Here is a 21,750-nt window from a genome sequence, read left to right as displayed (position 1 = left end):
GGAAAACCTTGCCGGTCAGATATTTAGTACACTTGGGGCTATTTGCAGAAAATTTTAAAATGCCAGGAAGTCTTCTCTGGCACCCAAAATATTTCAGGGTGTTTCTTCTTGCCATAACTTAACACATGTGCAAAAAAATATATACGTTAATTTTTACTAGCAGTTGAAGAAAAATACCATTAGCAAAAAAACAGAATCAACAAAACAGAACATTGTTCTCTCCCCAACATCTCATATGGCATGGCACAGGTGAATATGAATTACTTATTGTTGCTATTAATGTGCCTGAGAGTTTATGGCAAATAGTCTCTTTACTTCCATATTCAGAAGGGTTACTCATGAAAAATGAAGAAATAATTAGTGATATTGGAGTTGATGTAACAGAGGAGAAGTTCAAGAATTACCTTCTGGAATATCAAGGTCCACAATGCTGTGGCCACTATGACTCTAATTCACATGTTTTTAAAACAGAGTAGGAAATTGGGTGTTGTTCTCGAACCTACCACAACGATCACAACATCCAGACAATTCCAGAAACTCCTGAAATAGTGTAGCTTGTGAATGCGAATTTCCAATATCTCTTCCACCACATAGTAAAGGATAAAGAAACAAAAGATAATCTCACAGGCTGCCAGGAAGAAATCAAAAGTTGTGACATATCGGATCAGCTTTACAGGCTGAAATTGCCAAGATGGAACCACACCGCCTGTTGCTGGGAATTCAACCAATAACCTGCATTGTAACAAGAACAATGAAAACAGTAACAATAACAACAACATACAGATGTATCCAGGACAGGATGTCCATTTATTCTGTCCCTGCACTGTAGAGCAATAAAACTGTAATCACGTGTCACCCAAAACTAGTGGCAAAACATTTTTTTTGTCAAGGCCAGTGACTCCATGCTTGTAGAATTTTATGTAACAAAAAGTATAGGATTTACCAAGTCCTCTCAGACCAAAGAGATTATTCCTTTTTGGTCTCCCCTTCACTTCTCTGGTATTTATACTTTTAAAATGCCATATAATTTTTTTTGTAACGTAGGAGTAAATCAACAAGCAAGCCTTTCTAGGCCTTTTATTAAATGCAAGTCATTCTACTAGGCAATGAAGAACATAGAAATATATGTTATGCACTCAAAACATATATGATCTGTTCAAAATTGTATGTTTTGCATACACATAAAGATAGAGACTGAGTTTCCCATTCATTAATTTGGTAACACTAACTAGCATTGAATAATTCACCCTGGGGGATACTTTTTGCTACCCAGAGCCTTACAATTAATAGGTGCTCAGTAAAAGTCTGATTGTCACAAAGAGTAACATATTTCTTCCATTTCTACTGATGGCATTGATCTTGAGTGGTAACATAAACTGAGGACATTTCTTGCCAAATCACCATTTTGTAGCTGTCACACTGAGAAAGTTAAGTGATTCACTTCATGGTATCGTCCCATCCCTCTATCAAACTAAAAATAGAACCTCTACCTTTTTAACTGTAAGACTTTCAAAAGACCTTCAGTCTGCTATTAGGCATTAACTGTTTCGCCCATTACGGGATGCACAGCCCAAACTAGAACCTCAGTATCCAGGGCTCATGCATGAGTCAAGTACAGGCAGAGGCTATGGCAAGTTAGAAACTGGTCACTGCAGTGTGGAATTTTTTCCTTCCTCTTTACTATCAGTTCCCTGACTGACTTTTTCGTGGACTATTTGTAACTCAGGAGAGCAACACTGAAACGCAATCTCGTGACAACCTTGGTGCAAACTCATGAGGGAGGAAGTACCTCTGCCAAGTACTCTCTCTGGCCTATCTTACTCTGCATTGGTCAGCTCCTTCCAGGAACTTAGACAACTGTGCAGAGAAATGAAGTAATTGTCTTGACCATATTCACTCTTAAAAGTGTGGGGAGGAAGTAAAAGATGTCAAGACCGTTTATAAATAGATATTTCCTTAAAAGTCAATCAGATTGCCTGTCTGTTTCTATCCTTCTTCCTATCCTTGTCAGAATCATTAAAACATTGAATGCTTTAATGATTCTGACATTTGAAATATTTGCAATAAGCTTTTTATTCATTTCTAGTAGTAACTTTTATTTGTTTTAATGTAATATTACTTTCTGCAAAAGTTGTTAAATTCAAGGACTGGAAAAATCCCACTGGCCATTTTAAGCAGAGTTGAGTTTAGCCTAAAAAATGATCACAAAATAAGGACATTGTGAGAATTCATCCTTATTTGGTGGGTAAATATATGTAGAAGTGATTCAGGCTGGTGACTGGTGTTGGCAACACATTCACCAAGATGATTAACGTGGGTGAACTTCTCATCCCCTTGCCTATTCTACATTTCTCTTTTTGTTATAGCATGTTACCTTCTAATATACAATTTAATTAATTTGTTTCTTTGTTTCTTGTTAATTGTCTATTACCTATCTTCTTCCAGTTGAATGCAAACTCTGCAAGGACAGGGATCTTTACCTTGTTCCCTGATGTGTCCCAAGAGCCTAGAATAATGCCTGGCACCATATTAAATGTCTACTAAATGTTTGCAGAATGAACAAACAAGGGGCTCCAGACAAGCTAGTGGGATCCCTCTCAGTTTCCACACTGTCACCTGAGTGGTTATGATGGTGACATCGCAGGACCTGGAGAAGGAACTCTGTGCGCCTTTGGTGCATCGTGAGCATGAGCAGGTCCCTGGCATCCCGCCTACCCCAGAGATAGCCCCTGACTCCTGTGTTCATATCACGCTAGCAGGGACGTCATCTGAGAGCGGGAAACTCAGGGCAGTGAGTCAAGATTTGATGGTTGGGGCCTTGGTCATGGAGCATGTGGCACTGATCAGTCTCATGATGGGTAAAAACAGATGTTAGCAAAAAGTGCTCTGGGGATGAACATGGGCCAGACTTAAGGTTCTTCCCAACATATTATAGTCCAGGATCCTAACTCCCTTCCCGCCAATATCCTTATCCCAATAGCCTGCAGTTTTCACCCCTCCCTTGCTGTCATCTCTGATACTTGACACTCTCATTCAGCCAACCGCAGGCAACAGTTTTCTGGCCCATCTCCTGGTTAGGATGTATATAAAAATACATGGAAATGGGAGGGCTGAGTGCCCTTGGTACACACCTGATCACACAGAACAGGTTAATGTTGGCATTGTACACTGAAAAGTCAATAAACGTTGCCCTGGTTCCTCGGTCCAGCCAGACATTTTTCTTGAGGCTAGCAATCTGAGCTGCGGTTTCCTCTCTTGTTCTTGACAAATCCAGGTAATAGCCGGCTCCACTGTAAGTTGCAATCACTCCCCAGTGGCTACTCCCATTCAAGTCTTTTTCACTTGTGTAGATCCAACTAATTAAGAAATAAAATGAAAACAAAACAAACAGGTAAAATCAAAGTCAGTGGAAGACCTCTGGCAATTACAAATTTAGTTGGTTCTTGGTAAGAAAGGGTATGTGATAAAAAATACAAGTCTTATCAAGCTGAGTAATGTGCTTGACATGAAGCTTCATAAGTGTTATCTTCCTTTTTTAAATTTTCTTTTTTGTGTGTTTTTTTCACAATTTTTCTTTTTTTAATTGTTATTCAAGTACAGTTGTCTCCATTTCCCCCCACAATTCCCCCCAACCCTAGCCGTCCCCACTTCCCACCCTTGATCCTACCCCCCTTTGGTTTTGTATAAGTGTTGTCTTCTTCAATTCTCATAGGCCGTTTCAGACATGAGGGCCCTGAGACTTAGTGAGTCCAGTTAGTCTCAGAGATTTTGAGGGCAGAGCCAGGAACCTAGACCAGGGCCCTGTGCAGTCAGCCCTTAGTTCATAAGGCTGCCTTCTCTGGATAATGGTGCTCTGGGACTAGATGACCCTGGGCTCCCAAAGAAAACTTCAGCCAAAAGAGGGACAGGTTCATCAAATGTCACTCTTGGCAACTGAACTAAATAAGACCTCAAACAGCACTTGGTAATGTAACCCACAGATATGTATAGAGGATCACTTAGGAACCAGATGTTTCTTTGGCACTAATAGAGATATAAAGATGAATCAGGATCTTTTCCCTCCCAAAGTTGTAACAAGTAGGGAGAGAAAAGTTGTAATTAAACCATTAAAATAAAAGGTAGATGACAACAGGAGAAGTATAGAGAAACTGCTTGGGCAGATCAAAGGGAAGCTATCCTTACTTGGAGGACCAGCAATGGGATAGGTGGATCACAGGGGGTTTTGGGAAGAAGCCGTATTGGAACTGGGCTGTGAAAGGTAAGCAGGATTTGGACTTGCACAGGTGGGTGGGAAAGGCATCTGCAAGCTGGAGCCCGACAGGGTCAGGGAAGTGCAAGGTGCTCAGCTAGGGGTGCTGTGTGACTCATACGATGAAGAAAAGAAGGTCAAAAGGTACGCTATGGTCAGAGAGTGAAAGACACACACGCAGTCCCTGAAGGGAAGCCTTCCGAGAGGCACAGAACAGGGTTACTCTGGTGGCAGCAGGGAAGCCTGGAGTGGTGGGCAACAGAGGGCTGGTGTGCAGAAGAGAGTTAACACAGCGGGTCCAAGACAGTCTTTCCTCAGGAAGGCCTGCTTGCAAGTTGGGCGTTGGCTGGCATCTGGAACGTGACTGATAACAGAACCCCATGCTGATAGAAGACTTTCCTGGCTGGCAAGAGCGGCTCACTGTACCTAAGCTGTCAGTACAAAGTGGATTAGGCTTTCCTTCTGGGAGCCGGGGACTTTGGTGCGTGCCAGGCAGAGGGTGCCTAGCTGAGCAGCACCCAGTTAATACTCTGAATGCTAGAAATCTAATGAACTCCTCCAGCAGATAAGATTTCACACGTGTTGTTACAGATGGTCACTGGAGTAATTAAGCCCATCCCACGTGAGGCTGCCGGGAGAAGACTTTGGAAGCTTGCCCTTTGTTTCGTATGGACTTTGCCCCATGCACCTCCACTGTTTGCTGCCTTTGCATCATGATCTCACTGCAGTGAACCTTAGTCACAAATATGACTATATGCTGACAGCTATGAGTCCTGGGGCTTGGACCCTGACACAGCACACTCCGCAGTCCCTGCAATGACCAAGAGGTGATGAGGCCTGAACTAGAGCAGTGACACGGGACATGGGGGGGGGGGTCACGGAAGAGAAAGAAGGACAGAGAGTGCCTCCATGGCAGTGAGTGTCAACAGAACTTGGCAACTGTTTTGGAAACTGGGCCAAGGGAAAAGGGATATCTCAAGGATGCCTCTGCACTGTTGTCGGGGGAGATGCAAAGATGGCGATGCCATCAGCAGGAGGACAGCAAATCCAGTAAGAAAGGGACAAGTTCAGTTTGGGGTAGACTGAATTCTAGGAGCTGGTGGGACCCACAGGCAGAACGTGTCTTCCATCACTAGAATGTGAGGTCTGTAAAGACAGGACATTTGCTTCTGCTTTGTTCACTGCTGCTCCCAGGGCAGTGCTGGGGGAAAAAGACCTCCCCCAGAACGTGTTAGGCACTTGTGGACACTCAATATATTTGTTGAAAAGATAATGAACATCAAATAGAGACAAGACTGGGAGCTATCTAAGTTTCAAAGGACAGAATATAAGGAAAGAAAAGGAAGAGATCTGAATATAGAACCTGGGAGTCAGACAGCGGACGAGAGAAAAGAAGGGGTTACAGAATTAAGAGAACCTAAGTTCAGTGTCACTGAGAAAAGTAAAAAAAATGAGCTACCAACACTGGCACACACTGCAGAGAGGCTGATTAGGAGGAAGACAGAACTGTTCAGTGGATTTAACTAGAGGGAACTTCCAAGAGAGATCTCAAAAGCATGGGTTTTAAGGCTTAAGGAGTAAATCAAATCGTAAGGAAGTGGAAGGGTCAACTGAAGACTAGGAATAAAGAAAGGAAGGAAGGGAGGGAAGAATATAAGTGAATGTCAGTGAGAGGCCAGGGCACATGGCCAGGGGAGCCATAGACACTCACGCGGTTCCATTTCTCAGACCAAATGGAGCCCTGTCTTCACTACTGACAGAGTAGACATCATAGCACTCTTTAATCTCATCTCTCAAGTCCTGGGGGATAGAACAGGATCCATTTCTGACTTTGAGTTGCCGTATCCGTGGTACCCCCAACAGGAGGTTCTCATAGTAGATGAAGCTTCGGTTGTCAGCTTCATTTCTGTTGCTGGGCTGTGTCTTCCAGTACAGCCCATCCAGTAAGGCACCTTCTGTGAACTGAAAGCACAGGAAACATTTTTGAAAAGCTCCAAGCTCAGCGGCAGCCTTGCTCCTTCCTGGAATGTTTGCATGACCAACAGCGTAGCACTCTGTGAACACAGTAGAGTGACAAGGGTAGGTTTTGCTGTCATAGAGACTGAAGTTGGATCTTATACCATCATTTGCTAGTTGCGAGGCCTGGAGCAGGATCCTCCATTGAGCCTGGGTTCCCGCACCTGTAATGTCTATCTTTCGCATGGTCACTACAGATGATTTCAAAGGGGACGATCTGGATCTAAACAAATACGTAAACGGGGTTCTCAGGTCTCAACGAGGCTCAACCCTTGGGGAGGAGCCTGCAGTTTTCACTTCACAGGATGAACAGAAACCAAGAAATCCAATCTTTTGATATTTTTCAGGTTTTGTTTCTGGTTTTGCTGAAAACACTAATGTGCGCTGAATCTTTCTGAGGTTCATGTTTTCATTCCACTGGTAATTGACAAAGGAGATTGTCCAGTGAGGCAAATTCATGAAACCATCCCATTATGATCATAATTGTTCTTACAGCAGCACTTTGTACTGGCTTTGGTTGGGATTCGCCTTTCATTACTACTGTTGGCCATTCTCACTAGATTCCTGTGAGATTCATTTTGGTTCTAGTTAATGTTTAATATTTATTTTGCTGAGCAGACTTTATAAATGAGGTATCTGCAAAGCAGTTAAGTGTTGTAGATGTTTTAACTTTAAAATAATTTAAGTTTTACTGGGTTAAGACCTTTTTTTTGTGTAAACGCTGTTATTTTCGGAAAAAGATAAAACAATACCGCTGACTGGTTTTCTGAAATTTTATGTATATTGCACAAAAGTCCTTAAGTACACAAAAAGTACATAAAGCAGCATTTTTGAAAGATTCTGTTATTTATTTTTTAGAAAGAGGGGAAGGAGGCAAAAAGAGAGGGAGAGAAACATCAACGTGTGGTTGCCTCTCGCGCACCCCCTACTGGGGACCTGGCCTGCAGTCCAGGCATGTGCCCTGACTGGGAATTGAACTGGCAGCCCTTTGTTTCCCAGGCCAGCGCTCAATCCACTGAGACACACCAGCCAGGTCTAGAGTAGCATTTTTTTCAGTCTTGTTAGAATTGGAAATACTGCCTTTGCAGATAAAAAGGATAAAGTGTATTCAGATGTTTCATAATTATAGAATAAATAAACAAATAAAGTAAAATTTCCTATGTATAATTTAACTAAATTTGGGAGTTGTGGAAGAAATATTGTGAATATTAATTTATTTTAAACAATTCTAGGTAGGACTTTGTGCAATGTATTTTTGTAAATGCTTCAAAATATTAGTCTTTTGCAGTGTTTTGTTTGCTGCAACCAAATTGATAGGATGCTATTATTTAAAGAATTTTAATATTTTTTTGTGCTGGCTGGTGTGTCTCAGTGGATTGAGTGCTGGACTGTGATTCCCAGTCAAGGCACATGTCTGGGCTCCAGGCCAGGTCCCCTATAAGGGACACTCAAGAGGCAACCACACATTGATGTTTCTCTCCATCTCTTTCTCCCTCCCTTCCTTCTAAAAAATAAATGAATAAAATCTTAAAAAAAAAAGAATTTTAATTTTTTAAAGTGCATGTAGTATTTCACATGAAAGATGAACAGTGCATTTCTTTTTTACAAATACAGAACCCTCTACAAATCTGTGTGTCATCCCTGTGGAGGGGTCATGATAATTTTCTGTGTCATTTCACAGAGCAATAGGCACACAGTGGGAGCTTCCTAAATGGAAACTCTGATTTTTGCCTTAGGACTGAAGGTGGGAGTGCAGCAGACTGTTTACATAAGCCCACAGCCAGTACCAACTTCATTATCTCTTATTAAAATAGTTTATAATGAATACTATGGTTCTAAACTTGTTTAGAAAGGAAAAGGCTATAGATTTTGATTACAGTCTGCCACCTGGTGGATCTTTTAATTGTTTGGGCAATTTTCTTACTATGGTTCTAAACTTGTTTAGAAAGGAAAAGGCTATAGATTTTGATTACAGTCTGCCACCTGGTGGATCTTTTAATTGTTTGGGCAATTTTCTCCAACGCAGCCCAACTGCTTTTAGAGCTTGGCATTTATTATCACGGAATTGTGTGTATATGAGAAGTTTCTTGTTAGTTTGCCTACTGGAAAGAAATCTAGACTTTCTAAGGGTCTTAACAGATAATCAGTAGAGATGAGGTGATTTTCACAGTTGAAGTAGGAACTTACTCATGTTGTGTAAGTGTAGTTTTGGATGTCAAGTATTTTTAGGCTTTAGAATGAACAGCTTCCTGTGATCCACTTTCCTTTTTCTTTCACATAAGCAGCTCTGACACCAGAGTCTTACAAAAATTTTAGAAAATACCTCCTCAGGAAGAAACAATTGTTTCCTTTCCAATTCCACTGTTCCCCAATTTTTGTAGATTCTGAGCCCCATTTTCCCAGATTACTTACATGTTTTTCCAATGGTATCATTCATTACTTATCCTCTGCTACTATATGGGAATTTGTGACAATTTGTGAAGGGGCTGGGTTGAATTTTTCATCGAAGATTTTTTAAAGGAAGGTACCTGCCTGTATCATGCACTCTCATAGGGTATCTGCCACCATCCACAAAGACACAAAAAAAGGGAAAAACAGCAAGACAAAACAGCTAAATTTTGCACTATGGGCCTTACATCCTGAGAGATATTCAACAAATACTTACTGAATCGTGAATGACTGCACGAATTAGAAACCAGGTGAAGAAATGTCTGTCAGACAGAATGAAGCCCATTTTTACAATTTCCTGGCCATGTGGAATCACGGAATCAACGTGAGATTCATTTACAACACGGGGAATATTAGTACTTACCTTGTATGGTTACTACAGGGATTACATAAACTAAGTATAAAACACTCAACGTGGGGCGAGGCTACAGACTTGCAGTTAATTTTCCTATCTTACATAGCAGGCCCTGCAGATACTGCCACACTGAACTTGTGAAGCTAACTGAACAATTTTCAGCGACAACAAGGTACTTTCAAAGTCATCACAAATACCTTCCAGAAGTCTTCCACTGAAGAAAGAGTTTTAAAGTTAGTTTTCTCCGTTTTGGACACTGGGGTGTCGAGGAAGAGTTGCGACAGGATGCGAGTGTAGTAGTACACGCTGGAGCTCATCATCCCGTAGGTCACTGGAACACAGAGAGCGCCGGATGAGCTCCGAGGGGACCCGCCCTCACTCCCACCTGCCGGGTGGACAGCAGCCAGCCACCTCCGATGTCTCTCAGCCTCGCCACCCTCCCTCCGTCATTCTTCTCAGCTATCTCCCTGCTCTCTGTTCTATAAAAAAAATAAATTAACACTGACATATGTGAAACAAAACTGGCTTACTACTGACTGTCGACTTAAGATCAGGCACCTTTACTTGACATTTGGGAATTCCACCAGGCCTCTGTGCCTGCCCTTCCCAGCACCTCCGACACCTTACAGGCCCCAGCAGGGGCAACGGGAGCCCGCCGGCCTTCAGCTGTGCATGTGCTGCTTCCTTCCCTACAACATCACTCAGGCCGTTCCCTGTCTGTCCCCAGATCAGCTCTCCATTCCTCTTGCCCTGCTCCGGGTGGGTGTCCTGAGGTTGATCCCTCCAGACCACACCCACACTGGGTCCCTTGCCAGCGGGGGGCTGCACAGGAGATGTGGGGGCATGAGAGAGAGAGAGGCTGGGTTTGTTCGCTCCACCTCCACTCTCCATTCCCTCAGCACCTGAGTGAAGTTTGGCAGGGACTCTCTAACTCTGGCCACAGCTCTGCAACCCTTTATTTTCTTATATTTTTAATTGTGGTTTTGCTTTTGAAGTTCTCAACTGTATGGAATTTAATGGCTTCACTTAAAAGGCGGGTGAACCCACAAGGAGACTGGTACGGAGTGTGGCGGAGGTGCAAGGGAAACCTGTTCGCCCACAGCCACACTGGGTTCAGGCCATGCCATTCTCTCCACTTTCCTCAAGTCTGGAGGTGGCAACCTTTCCTGAGTGCCTCGCTTCCCCTTGTTGGTCTCCATAACCCTGCACACCTCTGTAAACAGTCTCTTCATTAAACTTTCTTTAATGACCACTTCAAGCTTGTCATCTCTTTCCCTTCAGGATGCTGACGGATGCAGACACATCTATTTACCATCTATCGAATTGTGCATGAAACCCTCTAAACTCAAGTTCCACCCCTGCCATGAAGACTATACCAGCCCATTCTGAATAGTCCTGGAGGGAGGAGGAAAGATAATTTATAGACTTAGGAAGTCACAGATCAGAGTCTGAATCTTGGCCGTGCCTCGTACTTGCTATATGATCTGTACAAGTTACTGAAACTTTCTGAGCTTAAGTTTGCTCTTCTGTAAGTTAAGGATAACTAGCTATTCTATAGGATCTTTCTTTGGAGCTAAAAATAAAATTAGTAACTAAAAATTATCCAATATAGAGGCACGCACTTAAATGCCCAACAGCGGTGGTTCATCCTCCTTAATCGGATTGCTAGGACAGAGCTATTAAGAATGCCGGCACTCTCACGACTACCATCTTATGCGGGGCTCTAAAAGACTACGGGTGTGACAGGCTACGATTCTAAGTTGACGAAAAGCTTCCAGAGGAAACACTTTATACTTCTTTTGACCACAGTTCTCAACTTCCAGCAGGTGATTAATACTTAGCTGATTCTATGATTATCTCAAGATCACAAAATGCATTTTAAAATCTTGTTCTAAATGATTTGGGATTAAATGCTATTTCATAAAATTTCTCTCTCATGAAATCCCTCTCCCCTTTCCACCTGAGCATCAGAGAAAATTACGGTTAAAAGAGAAGTAGAAAACAGTGATCTCAGCAACGGCGCGCCTGAGCGCTCACCCCGGCGGAGGGAACTCAGCACGCGCACGCCCTGCGGCAGGTGCGCCGCGTCAGGGCGGAGGGGCATTTTCCCGTGGCCTCGTTAGGCTTCCACACCTGTCATCCTGTGACCCACTAACTAGGACAAGAACACCCCTCTTTAAGTGTCATATGACCGGCCACCTTTGAAAAACCGTACGGGAGCAAAATGAAGGGTTTAGACATTTACTCTATTCACATTTCTGGAGTAAGAGGTTGGACATGAGATATGAGCAGGATCTGACCTCTGCTCAGAGACCGTGGAGTCCTGGACAGAGCAGGCCTACCCTGCCCCACAGGGGAGTGGACGAGGCGCCATGTAGTCTACAGAGGCCTCTGGTGGGCCAGAAGTGGTCAGGAGAACAGAGCTGACATGATGTTAAAGAGTAGTGAAGCTTCCCCAAGGCCAACTAAACAAGTAAGTTTAAGGAATTTTGACAAATTATTTAAATTTTTGGTTTAAAAATATGGTACAGTTATATATGTATGTAAATTTTAGCCAGTGTTTAAAAAATATATATCTCCTTTATTTTCTTATATTTTCAATTGTGGTTTTGCTTTTGAAATTCTCAACTGTATGGAATTTAATGGTTTCACTTAAAAGGCAGGTGAACCCACAACGAGACTGGTATGGAGTGCGGTGGAGGCACAAGAGGGCTGGCTGGGCTCCCGTGGGTGGCAGCTGAAGTTCTGGAGGGACAGTTCAGCGGCCAGGTGGCTGCCCCTGAGAAGAGTGGGTTCTAAACCCAAAGATGGGCTCCCCAGACTACGGTGCCAGAGCCAGAAAGGAGCTCCGATAACATCTAGCTGTGGAAGGCAGTGGGGTTTCTATATGTCAGGGAGGGATCATTGGAAACTCAGAGAGCCTCTTAAAGGGCCAATGCACAAAATTTCATTTGCAGCAACTTACCTGGGGCTCTGGCAGAGGGAGGGCAGAGTGAACTAGAGACACTTGAGGAGAATCTGGGGTTGGTGGCTTGGGGAGAGAACCGAAGAACAGCCACCAGGATCCCTGTGCTGAGTCATTCCCTGTAGTACAGAAGGCCCCCTTCTCAGGCAGATCACTCCTCTCCAAGAGGCATCAGCCTGAGGGGAAGCAGTAGCCCCATGGGCAGGAATTACTGTTCCCCACCCTGTGGAGCCTAAGCTGGGCTGCTGATTATAGCTTGAGGCTATATCATTGATTAGTTTAACAACTATGGTGGATCTCATGCAGCTCTGAGACTTCAGCTGACCCTCCCCAGGGCTCAGTGCCAATAACAGCAGGTCTTGGTGTGCAGCTCGGTTTGTTCTACACATAAACAAGCCCAGCAGAGGGAGCCACACACTGTGGATCACCGACAGCTCCAAGCTGATTGACCAGGACCAGTCACATGCAGCATCTGACAAAGGACTACACCATAATCTTTGCAGAACTACCTAACACATGGAGACACATACAAACACACAGCCAAAATGGGAAGACAAAGAAACAGGTCCAAAAATGAAAGAACAAGGAAATTCTCCAGAAGAGCTAGATAAAATGGAGGCAAGCAATTTATCAGATAGAGAGTCTCGAGCGATGATTGCAAGGATACTCAACAACATGAAAAAAGACAAAGAAACCATTAAAAAGGCCCAGTCAGAACTAAAGAATGCAGTATCTGAAGTAAATACCACCCTGGAAGGAATAAACAGTAGGCTAGATAAAGCACAGGATCAAGTCAGTGATTTGATTTGGAAAACAAAGTAGAAAAAAACATCCAGGCACAGCAGCAAAAAGAAAAAAGGAATTAAGAAAAATGAGGAGAGCTTAAGAACATTTTTCCAGTATTTCACATGGTTTTATTACAAAACAAACAATAAAACAGTTTTAGAAAATTACTTTTTTTTGCTACATACCAATTCCGAGATCACATGACATGAGAAGCATAACGGTTTCCATGCACTCAGCTCAGTGTGTACAGTGTGAGCACATCTCACAGCTGCGACACACAGGTTCAAAACACAGAATCATGCCACACCTTCCTAAGCAGAAAGAGAAAGGACCAAAGAGTTCAAAGGGAATAAGGGAAAAGTGACCTTGATAACAAGATTTAATAAACCTGTCCCTTTCTGACAGGTTCAAAGTTTATATACAAACCTGATTTGGGAAACTCCATTTCCAAAATATTTTTTACCTACATACACCTGTTTACCTGGTTCACAGTGAAAACAAATATCAAATCCTACTGCTCAACTACTGATCTTTATCTATTGGGTCCTTTTAGCTCATATGGGAGCAGTTATGCTCCGGAAGAGGAAAAAACCTTTTGCTTCAGGTGAACTACAAAGCTGGACCTTAAATCGACTTTTTCTCACGGGAATCTTCCAGCATTCTGCCCAGAAACTGATGTGTAATTCCAACATTTTGACCTGAGGTCACTGTATTCAATGTATGTTGAATACGGTGTATGTTCAGTCATGATGTCTTACAGTATGCGAAAGGCCCATTTATGTTTACCAACCGTCAACTGACTTGAGAGAGCAAATCCTTAAGCTTTCCATAATAGTGGATGGTAAATAGTTCAAGCTTAAGAAACATTTTGGACAAAATGAAGCATAACAGCACCCGCATCATGGGAATACCAGAAGAAGAAGAGAGCAAGCAGAGGATTGAGAACCTATTTGAAGAAATAATGACTGAAAACTTCCCTATTCTGATGAAGAAAAAAGACATACGAGCTCAGAGAATCCTAAACAACATGGACACAAAGAGGCACACAAGGAGACACATCATAATTAAAATGACAAGGAAGGAATTCTAAAAGCCACAAGAGAAAAGCAGGTAGCTACATACAAGGGAGCACCAATTAGTGTGTCAACTGATTTCTCAACCAAACCTTTCAGGCCAGAAGAAAGAGGAGTGAAATATTCAAGGTGATGAAAAGCAAGGACCTACACACAAGGGTACTTTATTCACAAGGTTATCATTTAAGATCAACAGAGAAATAAGGAGCTTCCCAGACTAGAAAAAGCTAAAAGAGTTCATTAACACCAAACCAGTACTGCAACAAATGTTAAAGGGCTTACATTAAGAAGAAGAAGAAAAAGAGAAATTAAAAAAAACAGAGGAAAATAATTTAATAATAAAATGGCACTACATGCATATCTACCAATAATCACCTTAAATGTAATGGCCTAAATGCTCTAACCAAAATATATGGGATACCTGAAATAAGACCCATATATATGCTGCCTCCAAGATACTCACCTCAGATTGAAAGACACACAGACTAAAAATAAAAGAATGGAAAAGGATTATTTCATGCAGATAGAAAGGGGGGAAAAAACTAGGGTAGCAGTACTTACATTTAACAAAATAGACATGAAAACCAAAAATACAGAATGAGACAAAGAAGGTCACTACACAATGATAAAGGGAATGATCCAACAAGAACATATAACCCTAGTAAACATGTATGTACCCAACATAAAAGCACCAAAACATGTGAAGCAAATCTTGATGGACATAAAGGAAGAGATCAACAGAAATACAGTCATAGTCAGGGATTTTAATATCCCATTGACTTCTATAAACAGATCTTCCAGATAGAAAATCAACAAAGAGATAGCAGCCTTGAATGACTCACTAGATCAAATGGATTTAATTGACATCTTCAGAGCATTTCATCCCAAACCAGCAGAATATACATACTTTTCAAGTGCATATGGAATGTTTTCTAGGATAGACTACATGCTAGAACATAAAACAAGTCTCAATAAATTTAAGAAGATTGAAATCATACCAAGCATATTCTCTGACCACAATGCTATGAACCCAGAAATCCATCATAAAAAGAACACTGAAAGATATGCAAAGACATGGAAGCTAAATAACATGTTATTAAACGATGAATGGGTCAACAACGAGATCAAGGAAGACATCGCCAGAGACCCTGAAACAAATGAAAATGAAGACACAACAATCCCAAATCTGTGGGGCACTGGGAAAACAATCCTAAGAGGGAAATTCTTGGTATTACAGGCCTACCTCAAAAAAACAAGAAAAAGCTCAAATAAACAATCTAACTTTATAATTAAAGGAACTTGAAGATGAACAACAAACAAAGCCAAAGAAAATAGAAGTAGTCATATTCAGAGCAGAAAGAAACAAAACAATCTAAAAAAAACAATATAAAAGATCAATGAAAATGAGAACTGGTTCTCTGAAAATATAAACAAGATTGATAAACCCTTAACCAGACTCATCAATAAAAAAAGAAAGAGGACCCAAATAAACAAAACCAGAAAAAAAAGAGGAGAAATGACAACTCATACCAAGGAAATACAATGCATTATAAGAAAATATTATGAACAATGATATGCCAACAAACTGGACAACCTGGATGAAATGCAAAATTCCTAGAAACATACAGTCTTCTAAAACTAATTCAGGAAGAATCATGGAGTTTTAATACACAGATTACACCTAGCGAAATTGAAGCAGTAATCAAAAAACTACCAACAACAACAAAAAAAGCTTTGGAGTAGATGGCTTTACCTTTGAATTTTACCAAATATTCCAAGAAGAACTAACACCTCTCCTTCTAAATTATTTCATAATTCAAGGGGAGGAAAGGTCCCCAAACTCATTTTACAAGGCCATTATCCTAATTCCAAAACCAGATAAAGACACAACAAAAAAAGTAAATAATAAGCCAATATCTCTGATGAACATGGATGCTAAAATCCTCAACAAATATTACCAAACCAAATACAGCAATGCATCAAAAAGATCACACCATGATCAAGTGGGATTTATTGTGGGAATGCAAGATTGGTACCACATTCACAAATCAATAAGTGTGATTCATCACATAAACAAAATGAAGGATTAAAAACCACACGATCATATTGATAGATGCAGAAAAAGCATCTGATAAAATCCAGGACCTATTTATGATAAAAACTCTCAGCAAAGTGGGAATAGAGAGAAGACACCAAAATATAATAAAGGCCATATAAGACAAACCTACTTCCACCATCATACTCGATGGGCAAAAACTACAAGTGTCCCCTTTAAGATGTGGAACAAGACAAGTATGTCCGCTTTTACCTTTCTTGTTCAACATAGTACTGGAAGTCCTAGACACAGGATTAGACAAGAAGAAAAAATAAATGACATCCAAATTGAAGAAGAACAAGTAAAATTGTCATTATTTTCAGGTGGCATGATACTGTACAGGGAAAACCCCAAACATTCTGCCAAGAAACTACTAGAACTGATAAATAAATTTAGCAAAGTAGCAGAATATAAAAATTAATATCTAGAGATCAGTTGCATTTTTATATGCCAATAACAAACTAACAGAAAGGCAAATTAAGAAAACAATCCCATTCACAATTGCTACAAAAATAATAAAGTACCTAGGAATAGACCTAACACGGATATAAAATACCTGTACTCAAAAAATTATAAGACTGAAGAAAGAAACTGAAGAAGATACAAAAAAGTGGAAGCACATACCATGTTCATGGATAGGAAGAATTAACATCATTAAAATGTCCATGCTATTCAAAGCAATCTATAGATTTAATGCAATTCCTATCAAGATTCCAATGGCATATTTTATAGAACTAAAACAAGTATTTCAAAAATTTATATGGTACTACAAAACGCCCTCAAATAGCAACAGTGATCTTGAAAAAGAACAAAGTTGTACCTACCATCTATGCTACTTATTTTCTGTACCTTCTCCCCCCTTCTCCTTCTCCCACTCCCCTGCTGCTAAGCCTCCATGTGATCTTCATTTCTATGGTCGGGGTGTGCAGGGTGGAGGGGAATGAAGGGGGGGAATAGAACAATTGTAATGGCATAATCAATAAAATAAAAAAGAAAAAGAACAAAATTGGAGGAATTATACTACCTGATATCAAACTATACTACAAGGTCATAGTAATCAAAACAGCATTGTACTAGCATAAAAACAAGCACAAAGATCAATGAAACAGAATAGAAAGCACAGAAATAAAGTCCCACCTTTTTAGTCAATATTCGACAGAGGAAGCAAGCAAATACAATGGGCTAAAGATAGTTTATTCAATAAATTGTGTTGAGAAAACTGGACAGATATATGCAGAAAAATGAAACTGGACCACCTTCTTACATTACACAGAAAAATTAAAAAAATGGATTAAAGACTTAAATATTAGATGTGAAACCATAAAAATCCTACAAGAGAATATAGGTGGCAAAATTCTGGACATTGTTCATAGCAATTTTTTATTGGATATATCTCCCCAGGCAAGGGAAACAAAAGAAATAAAAAACAAATGGGACCACATCAAACTAAAAAGGTTTTGCACAACAAGGAAAATCATCAACAAAATAAAAAGGCAACCCACAGAATGGTAGAACATATTTGCCAATATATCTGATAAGGGATTAATGTCCAAAATTTATAAAGAACTTACAAAACTCAACACCAAAGAAAAACAACCCATTTAAAAAATGGGAAAAGCATCTGAATAGACATTTCTACAAAGATGACATACATTTGGCCAATAGACATATGAAAAGATGCTCAACCTCAGTAATCATCAGAGAAATGCAAATTAAAACCCACAGTAAGATACCATCTCACACTTATCAGAATGGCCATCATTAATAAATCAACAAACATCAAGTGCTGGTGAGGTTGTGGAGAAAGGGAAACCCTTTTGCACTTTGGTGGGAATGCAGACTGATGCAGCCACTGTGGAAAGCAGTATGGAGATACCTCAAAAACTTAAAAATGGATGACCCAGTTATCCCACTTCTGGGATCCCAAAATGCTAATTAGAAAGAACATAAGCACCCTGGGTTCATTGTAGCATTATTTACAATTACCAAGATACGGAAGCAGCCCAAGTGTCCATCGATGGATGAATGGATAAAACAACCATGGGACATTTATGCAATGGAATACTACTCAGCCATAAAAAAAAAGAAAAATTTACCCTTTCAACAGTGTGGTTGGATCTGGCGAACATTATGCTAGGTGAAGTAAGTTACAGAAAAAGAAATACCATACAATTTCACTCATATGTGGAATCTAATTAATAAACTGAACTAACAAGGAAAATGGGGACTGATGCATAGGTGGAGAGCAGGATGACAGTGAGGTGGGAGATACTAGGGGGCAGAGGGTTTGAATAAAAAAAAAGAACTCATGGACATGGACAACAGTGTGGTGATTTCTGGGGTGTAGGGGGGTATAAGGTGACTAGATGGTAATGGAAAAAATACAATAAAAATTAAATGAAGACACAGGCACCAAGGCAGGCAGGTGACCAAGCTGCTTGGCTATATGGTGCCACCTGCTGGACATTCAGAAGAACAATGATATATAGCTTTGAAGGGATCATTATTAAAGCATCAATCAGCAAACAATAATTCAGTTCCTTCCTTCTGCCAGGCCCTGGACTGGTCTGTGAGATATCTTTGAGTGACATTTCCATACACTCCAGGAGTCAGCTGCATCATGAGTTCATCTAGGCTGTACCTAAAGGACCCTGTATTTGGAGTCAGAATGATTTTGAGTTTCCACTTTGCTTTATCTTCAATGTCTGCTTCTATGTTGTGGGCCTTGGTGTCTTGGAGTCTTGGACAACTATTTAAGTTTCTGGACCTAGAAAATGGGAATAATAACATCTAGGGCTTTTGTGTAGTTCAACTGCAGAAAAGTATGTAAAGACATTTTGCATATTGTCAAATGTAATAGAAATATGAGACTGTTATATCCTTTCTCCTTCCAGTCCTTGATAAAGAAAGCCCCCTTGGAAGGTAGCATCCACTCTTTAAATAAACTAAATTGTGAAGAAAAAAAACTATAGCATAAAATAGATAAATGAGGACAAGGAAGGAGAAGAGAATATTTTAAAAACATAATATAAAGGACACATATACACGTATATCCTATGTGCATGTATTTCTTCTGCTATTTAGTCCTTGTCTTAGTTCCTAAGTTCCACTTTCCATAAAATAAACTAGGATAAAAAAATATCACCATATTATCACCAACTAATCAGCATATACACTAACCAAAGCCATCTTAAGAGCACGCTTTCATTTCAAAATAGCCAGTAGATACTACATTATTCTGAATATTGCAAAATATATAAGCTCAAATACTAAAAACAAATAAAGAACATAGTTCTAGATGAACTCCAAATTGTTAGAATAAACAGCAAGGAAAATTTTTCCACCAAACAAAAGAAAAAAAATAACAGGAAAGCATAAAAAAGAGGGAAACAGATGACAGAAACCTGACAATGCATAAAATGTGAAGAGGTTAAACTTACTAGATGACAAAGTGTTATTAAATATGGGTTAAAATAATAAAAATGCATCTCTAGAATTTTTATGAGACAACTCAAAATGAGGTGAAAAAGGAAGGAATGAGGAAATGTGAATTAGACATATATTGGGAATAAAATACTTTCCAAATTTGTCAAGAGATAATCATCTGACAAAGATTATAAAATGAGTATTGAATTAAATGGGTTATTTTATATTAATGTGTTATATTACATACAATGATTTAACTATAATAAACTTATGTATTGAATAACAATATCTAGATATATAAAGCAATACTTTCTAATAACATAAGGAGAATTACCAAAATCACACTGTAGCTGGAAACTTAAATTTATATTCTCTCAATATTAGAGAAAGTAGACAAAAATTATCCAGAAATTTTAGGGTTTTAATGGAAAATGTGGTTCAGTGTATATACATAAATGATATACTATATCAAAAGGGATCATACATTGTTTTAAAAAATATCCATGGAACATTTACAAAAATTAGTAATATGCTAGGCTATCAAAGGGAACATCAATATATCCCTAAAATTGAGATTCATCCAGACAGGTGTCCTTAAAGGAGGCAGCCACGTGAAGAAACAGAGATACAGGGAAAACGCCCTCTGAAGACAGAGCTGGAGTGATGCGCTACAGGCCAAGGGCGCGCAGAGCGCAGGCGCGTGCCCCCAAGCTCCAGTGAGACGAGGGAGCACCCACTGCGGGCCTCAGAGCGTGCGTGGCCCTGCAGGCACTTTGATCGTCGCCCTCTAGCCTCCAGAACTGTGAAAAAATACATTTCTGAGTTTTAAAAAAGTATTTTATTTATTTATTTATTTGGGGGGGGGGGAGAAAGAGAGGGAAACATCAGTGTGAGAGAGTAACTTGGACTGGTTGCCTCTCATATGCACTGAACTGGGACCACATCCGCAATCCAGGTATGTGCCCTGACTGGGGATGGAACCGGTGGCTTTTACTCTGTGGGATGATGGCCAACCAACTGAGCCATGCGGGTCAGGGCCATTTCTGCTGTTTTAAACCACAAAAGTCAACAAACAAAAAACCCCAAAACAAACCGAAAAGCTCTCAGAAAAACCAAAAAACAACCAGCCAACATTTTTGAAACCACAAAAGCAGAATATTAATATAAAAAGAATAAACAAACATACAGATAAAACCAAGCCACTCAGAAATTTTAAAAAGCCTTCTCTTAATAACTCTTGGGCCAAAAATGAAATGAAAACTGTCAAACAGATATACATACACCAGCTATAAGACGGTGGAGCCAAGGTGTCTCCATCCCAGTATTCCAGATTCCAGGCCGTCTATTGGAAAGTGACACCGCCATCCTGAACAGGAAACCAAACTTCTTTCCTAGCTTTGTGTTGTACTGTACCACAACCTCACAGGAACACCATGGAGATAAAATTAGACCAGACATTGGAAGGAACTCCACCAACTAAAAATGCTATACATAAATGCAGAGCACTATACAAAATTCAAAGAAGGATTAGGCTTGAAGTGTCTTGGTGATCATATAAAGAAAAGTTCTGTTAGTGACTGAGAAGTACTAGTGAGTAAGAGAATGGAAACGTGGGAAGTTGCCAACACTTAGTGAGCACCTGCATGTGCCACATCTGAGATGTACCCAACAGCATCCCTTCCTCCCGGCCTGCGCTGGGGGAGACAGATGCATGAACCAGTGTGATGATCCCATGTGAGGAGCACAGAGACAGAAGTGGGCCCAGAACACGGCGCAGCTCAGAGGAGGGGCTGGTTGGCAAAGGTTTCCCCATGGATCTGGCTCTTGAACTGATCCTGAAAGGTGAGGAGGAATTAAACGGACCAATAGGAAAGGGACAGCTGAGGCCTTTTTCAGACCCACAGGTGGTGTGTTGTGGTTGAGTACCAGATGGTCATAGGAACTGATAGCTACGAAGACGTAAAGGCTCTATAGTGAAATGCTATGTACAGATTTTCAACTTCATCTTGAAGGTGGGTGATTAGAGCATGTTAAATGCAAGAGTGACCGGGTTTAATCTGGTTTCAGACACAGCAGTCTGGAGCAGTGCCTGGAGTCTAGATATTGGGTCCCATTCAATCTACAGTCCAATAGCATTGAAAGTCATCTTCTTAAAAGTTAAATAAATCTTGTCAGTCCCCTCCTTTAAAACCCTGGGTTCCCCCTTACCAGTGCCTACCAAATCTGCAGGGTCCTACCCCTGGCCACCTTTCTATCCTCGTCTTTTGACAATTGTCTTTTCTTAGCTTTCAAAATGTTCTGAGCTCTTTCTTGCCCCAGATTCTTCATTCGTGCAGT

The 21,750-nt window shown here is 40.5% G+C and overlaps 1 protein-coding gene across 3 annotated transcripts in view; it reads right to left on the bottom strand.

Annotated features, from left to right (window-relative positions):
- The window catches only part of PKD2 (polycystin 2, transient receptor potential cation channel), a 61,862-nt gene that overhangs the window by 27,683 nt on the left and 12,429 nt on the right, over positions 1–21,750 (bottom strand). For all 3 annotated transcript variants that reach the window (XM_037132974.2, XM_037132972.2, XM_037132973.2), the window contains exons 3-6: positions 9,266–9,399; positions 5,961–6,211; positions 3,132–3,356; positions 504–732 (exon numbers count right to left, since the gene is read on the bottom strand). In XM_037132974.2, the coding sequence (XP_036988869.2) occupies positions 504–732; positions 3,132–3,356; positions 5,961–6,211; positions 9,266–9,399 (839 nt within the window). The remainder of the gene's footprint in view (positions 1–503; positions 733–3,131; positions 3,357–5,960; positions 6,212–9,265; positions 9,400–21,750) is intronic.

Source organism: Artibeus jamaicensis, unplaced genomic scaffold, assembly GCF_021234435.1.
Source record: "Artibeus jamaicensis isolate MK-2021 breed Jamaican fruit bat unplaced genomic scaffold, CSHL_Jam_final contig_452, whole genome shotgun sequence".
NCBI classification, from domain to species: domain Eukaryota; kingdom Metazoa; phylum Chordata; class Mammalia; order Chiroptera; family Phyllostomidae; genus Artibeus; species Artibeus jamaicensis.
This window is presented reverse-complemented; position numbering and strand designations above follow the sequence as displayed.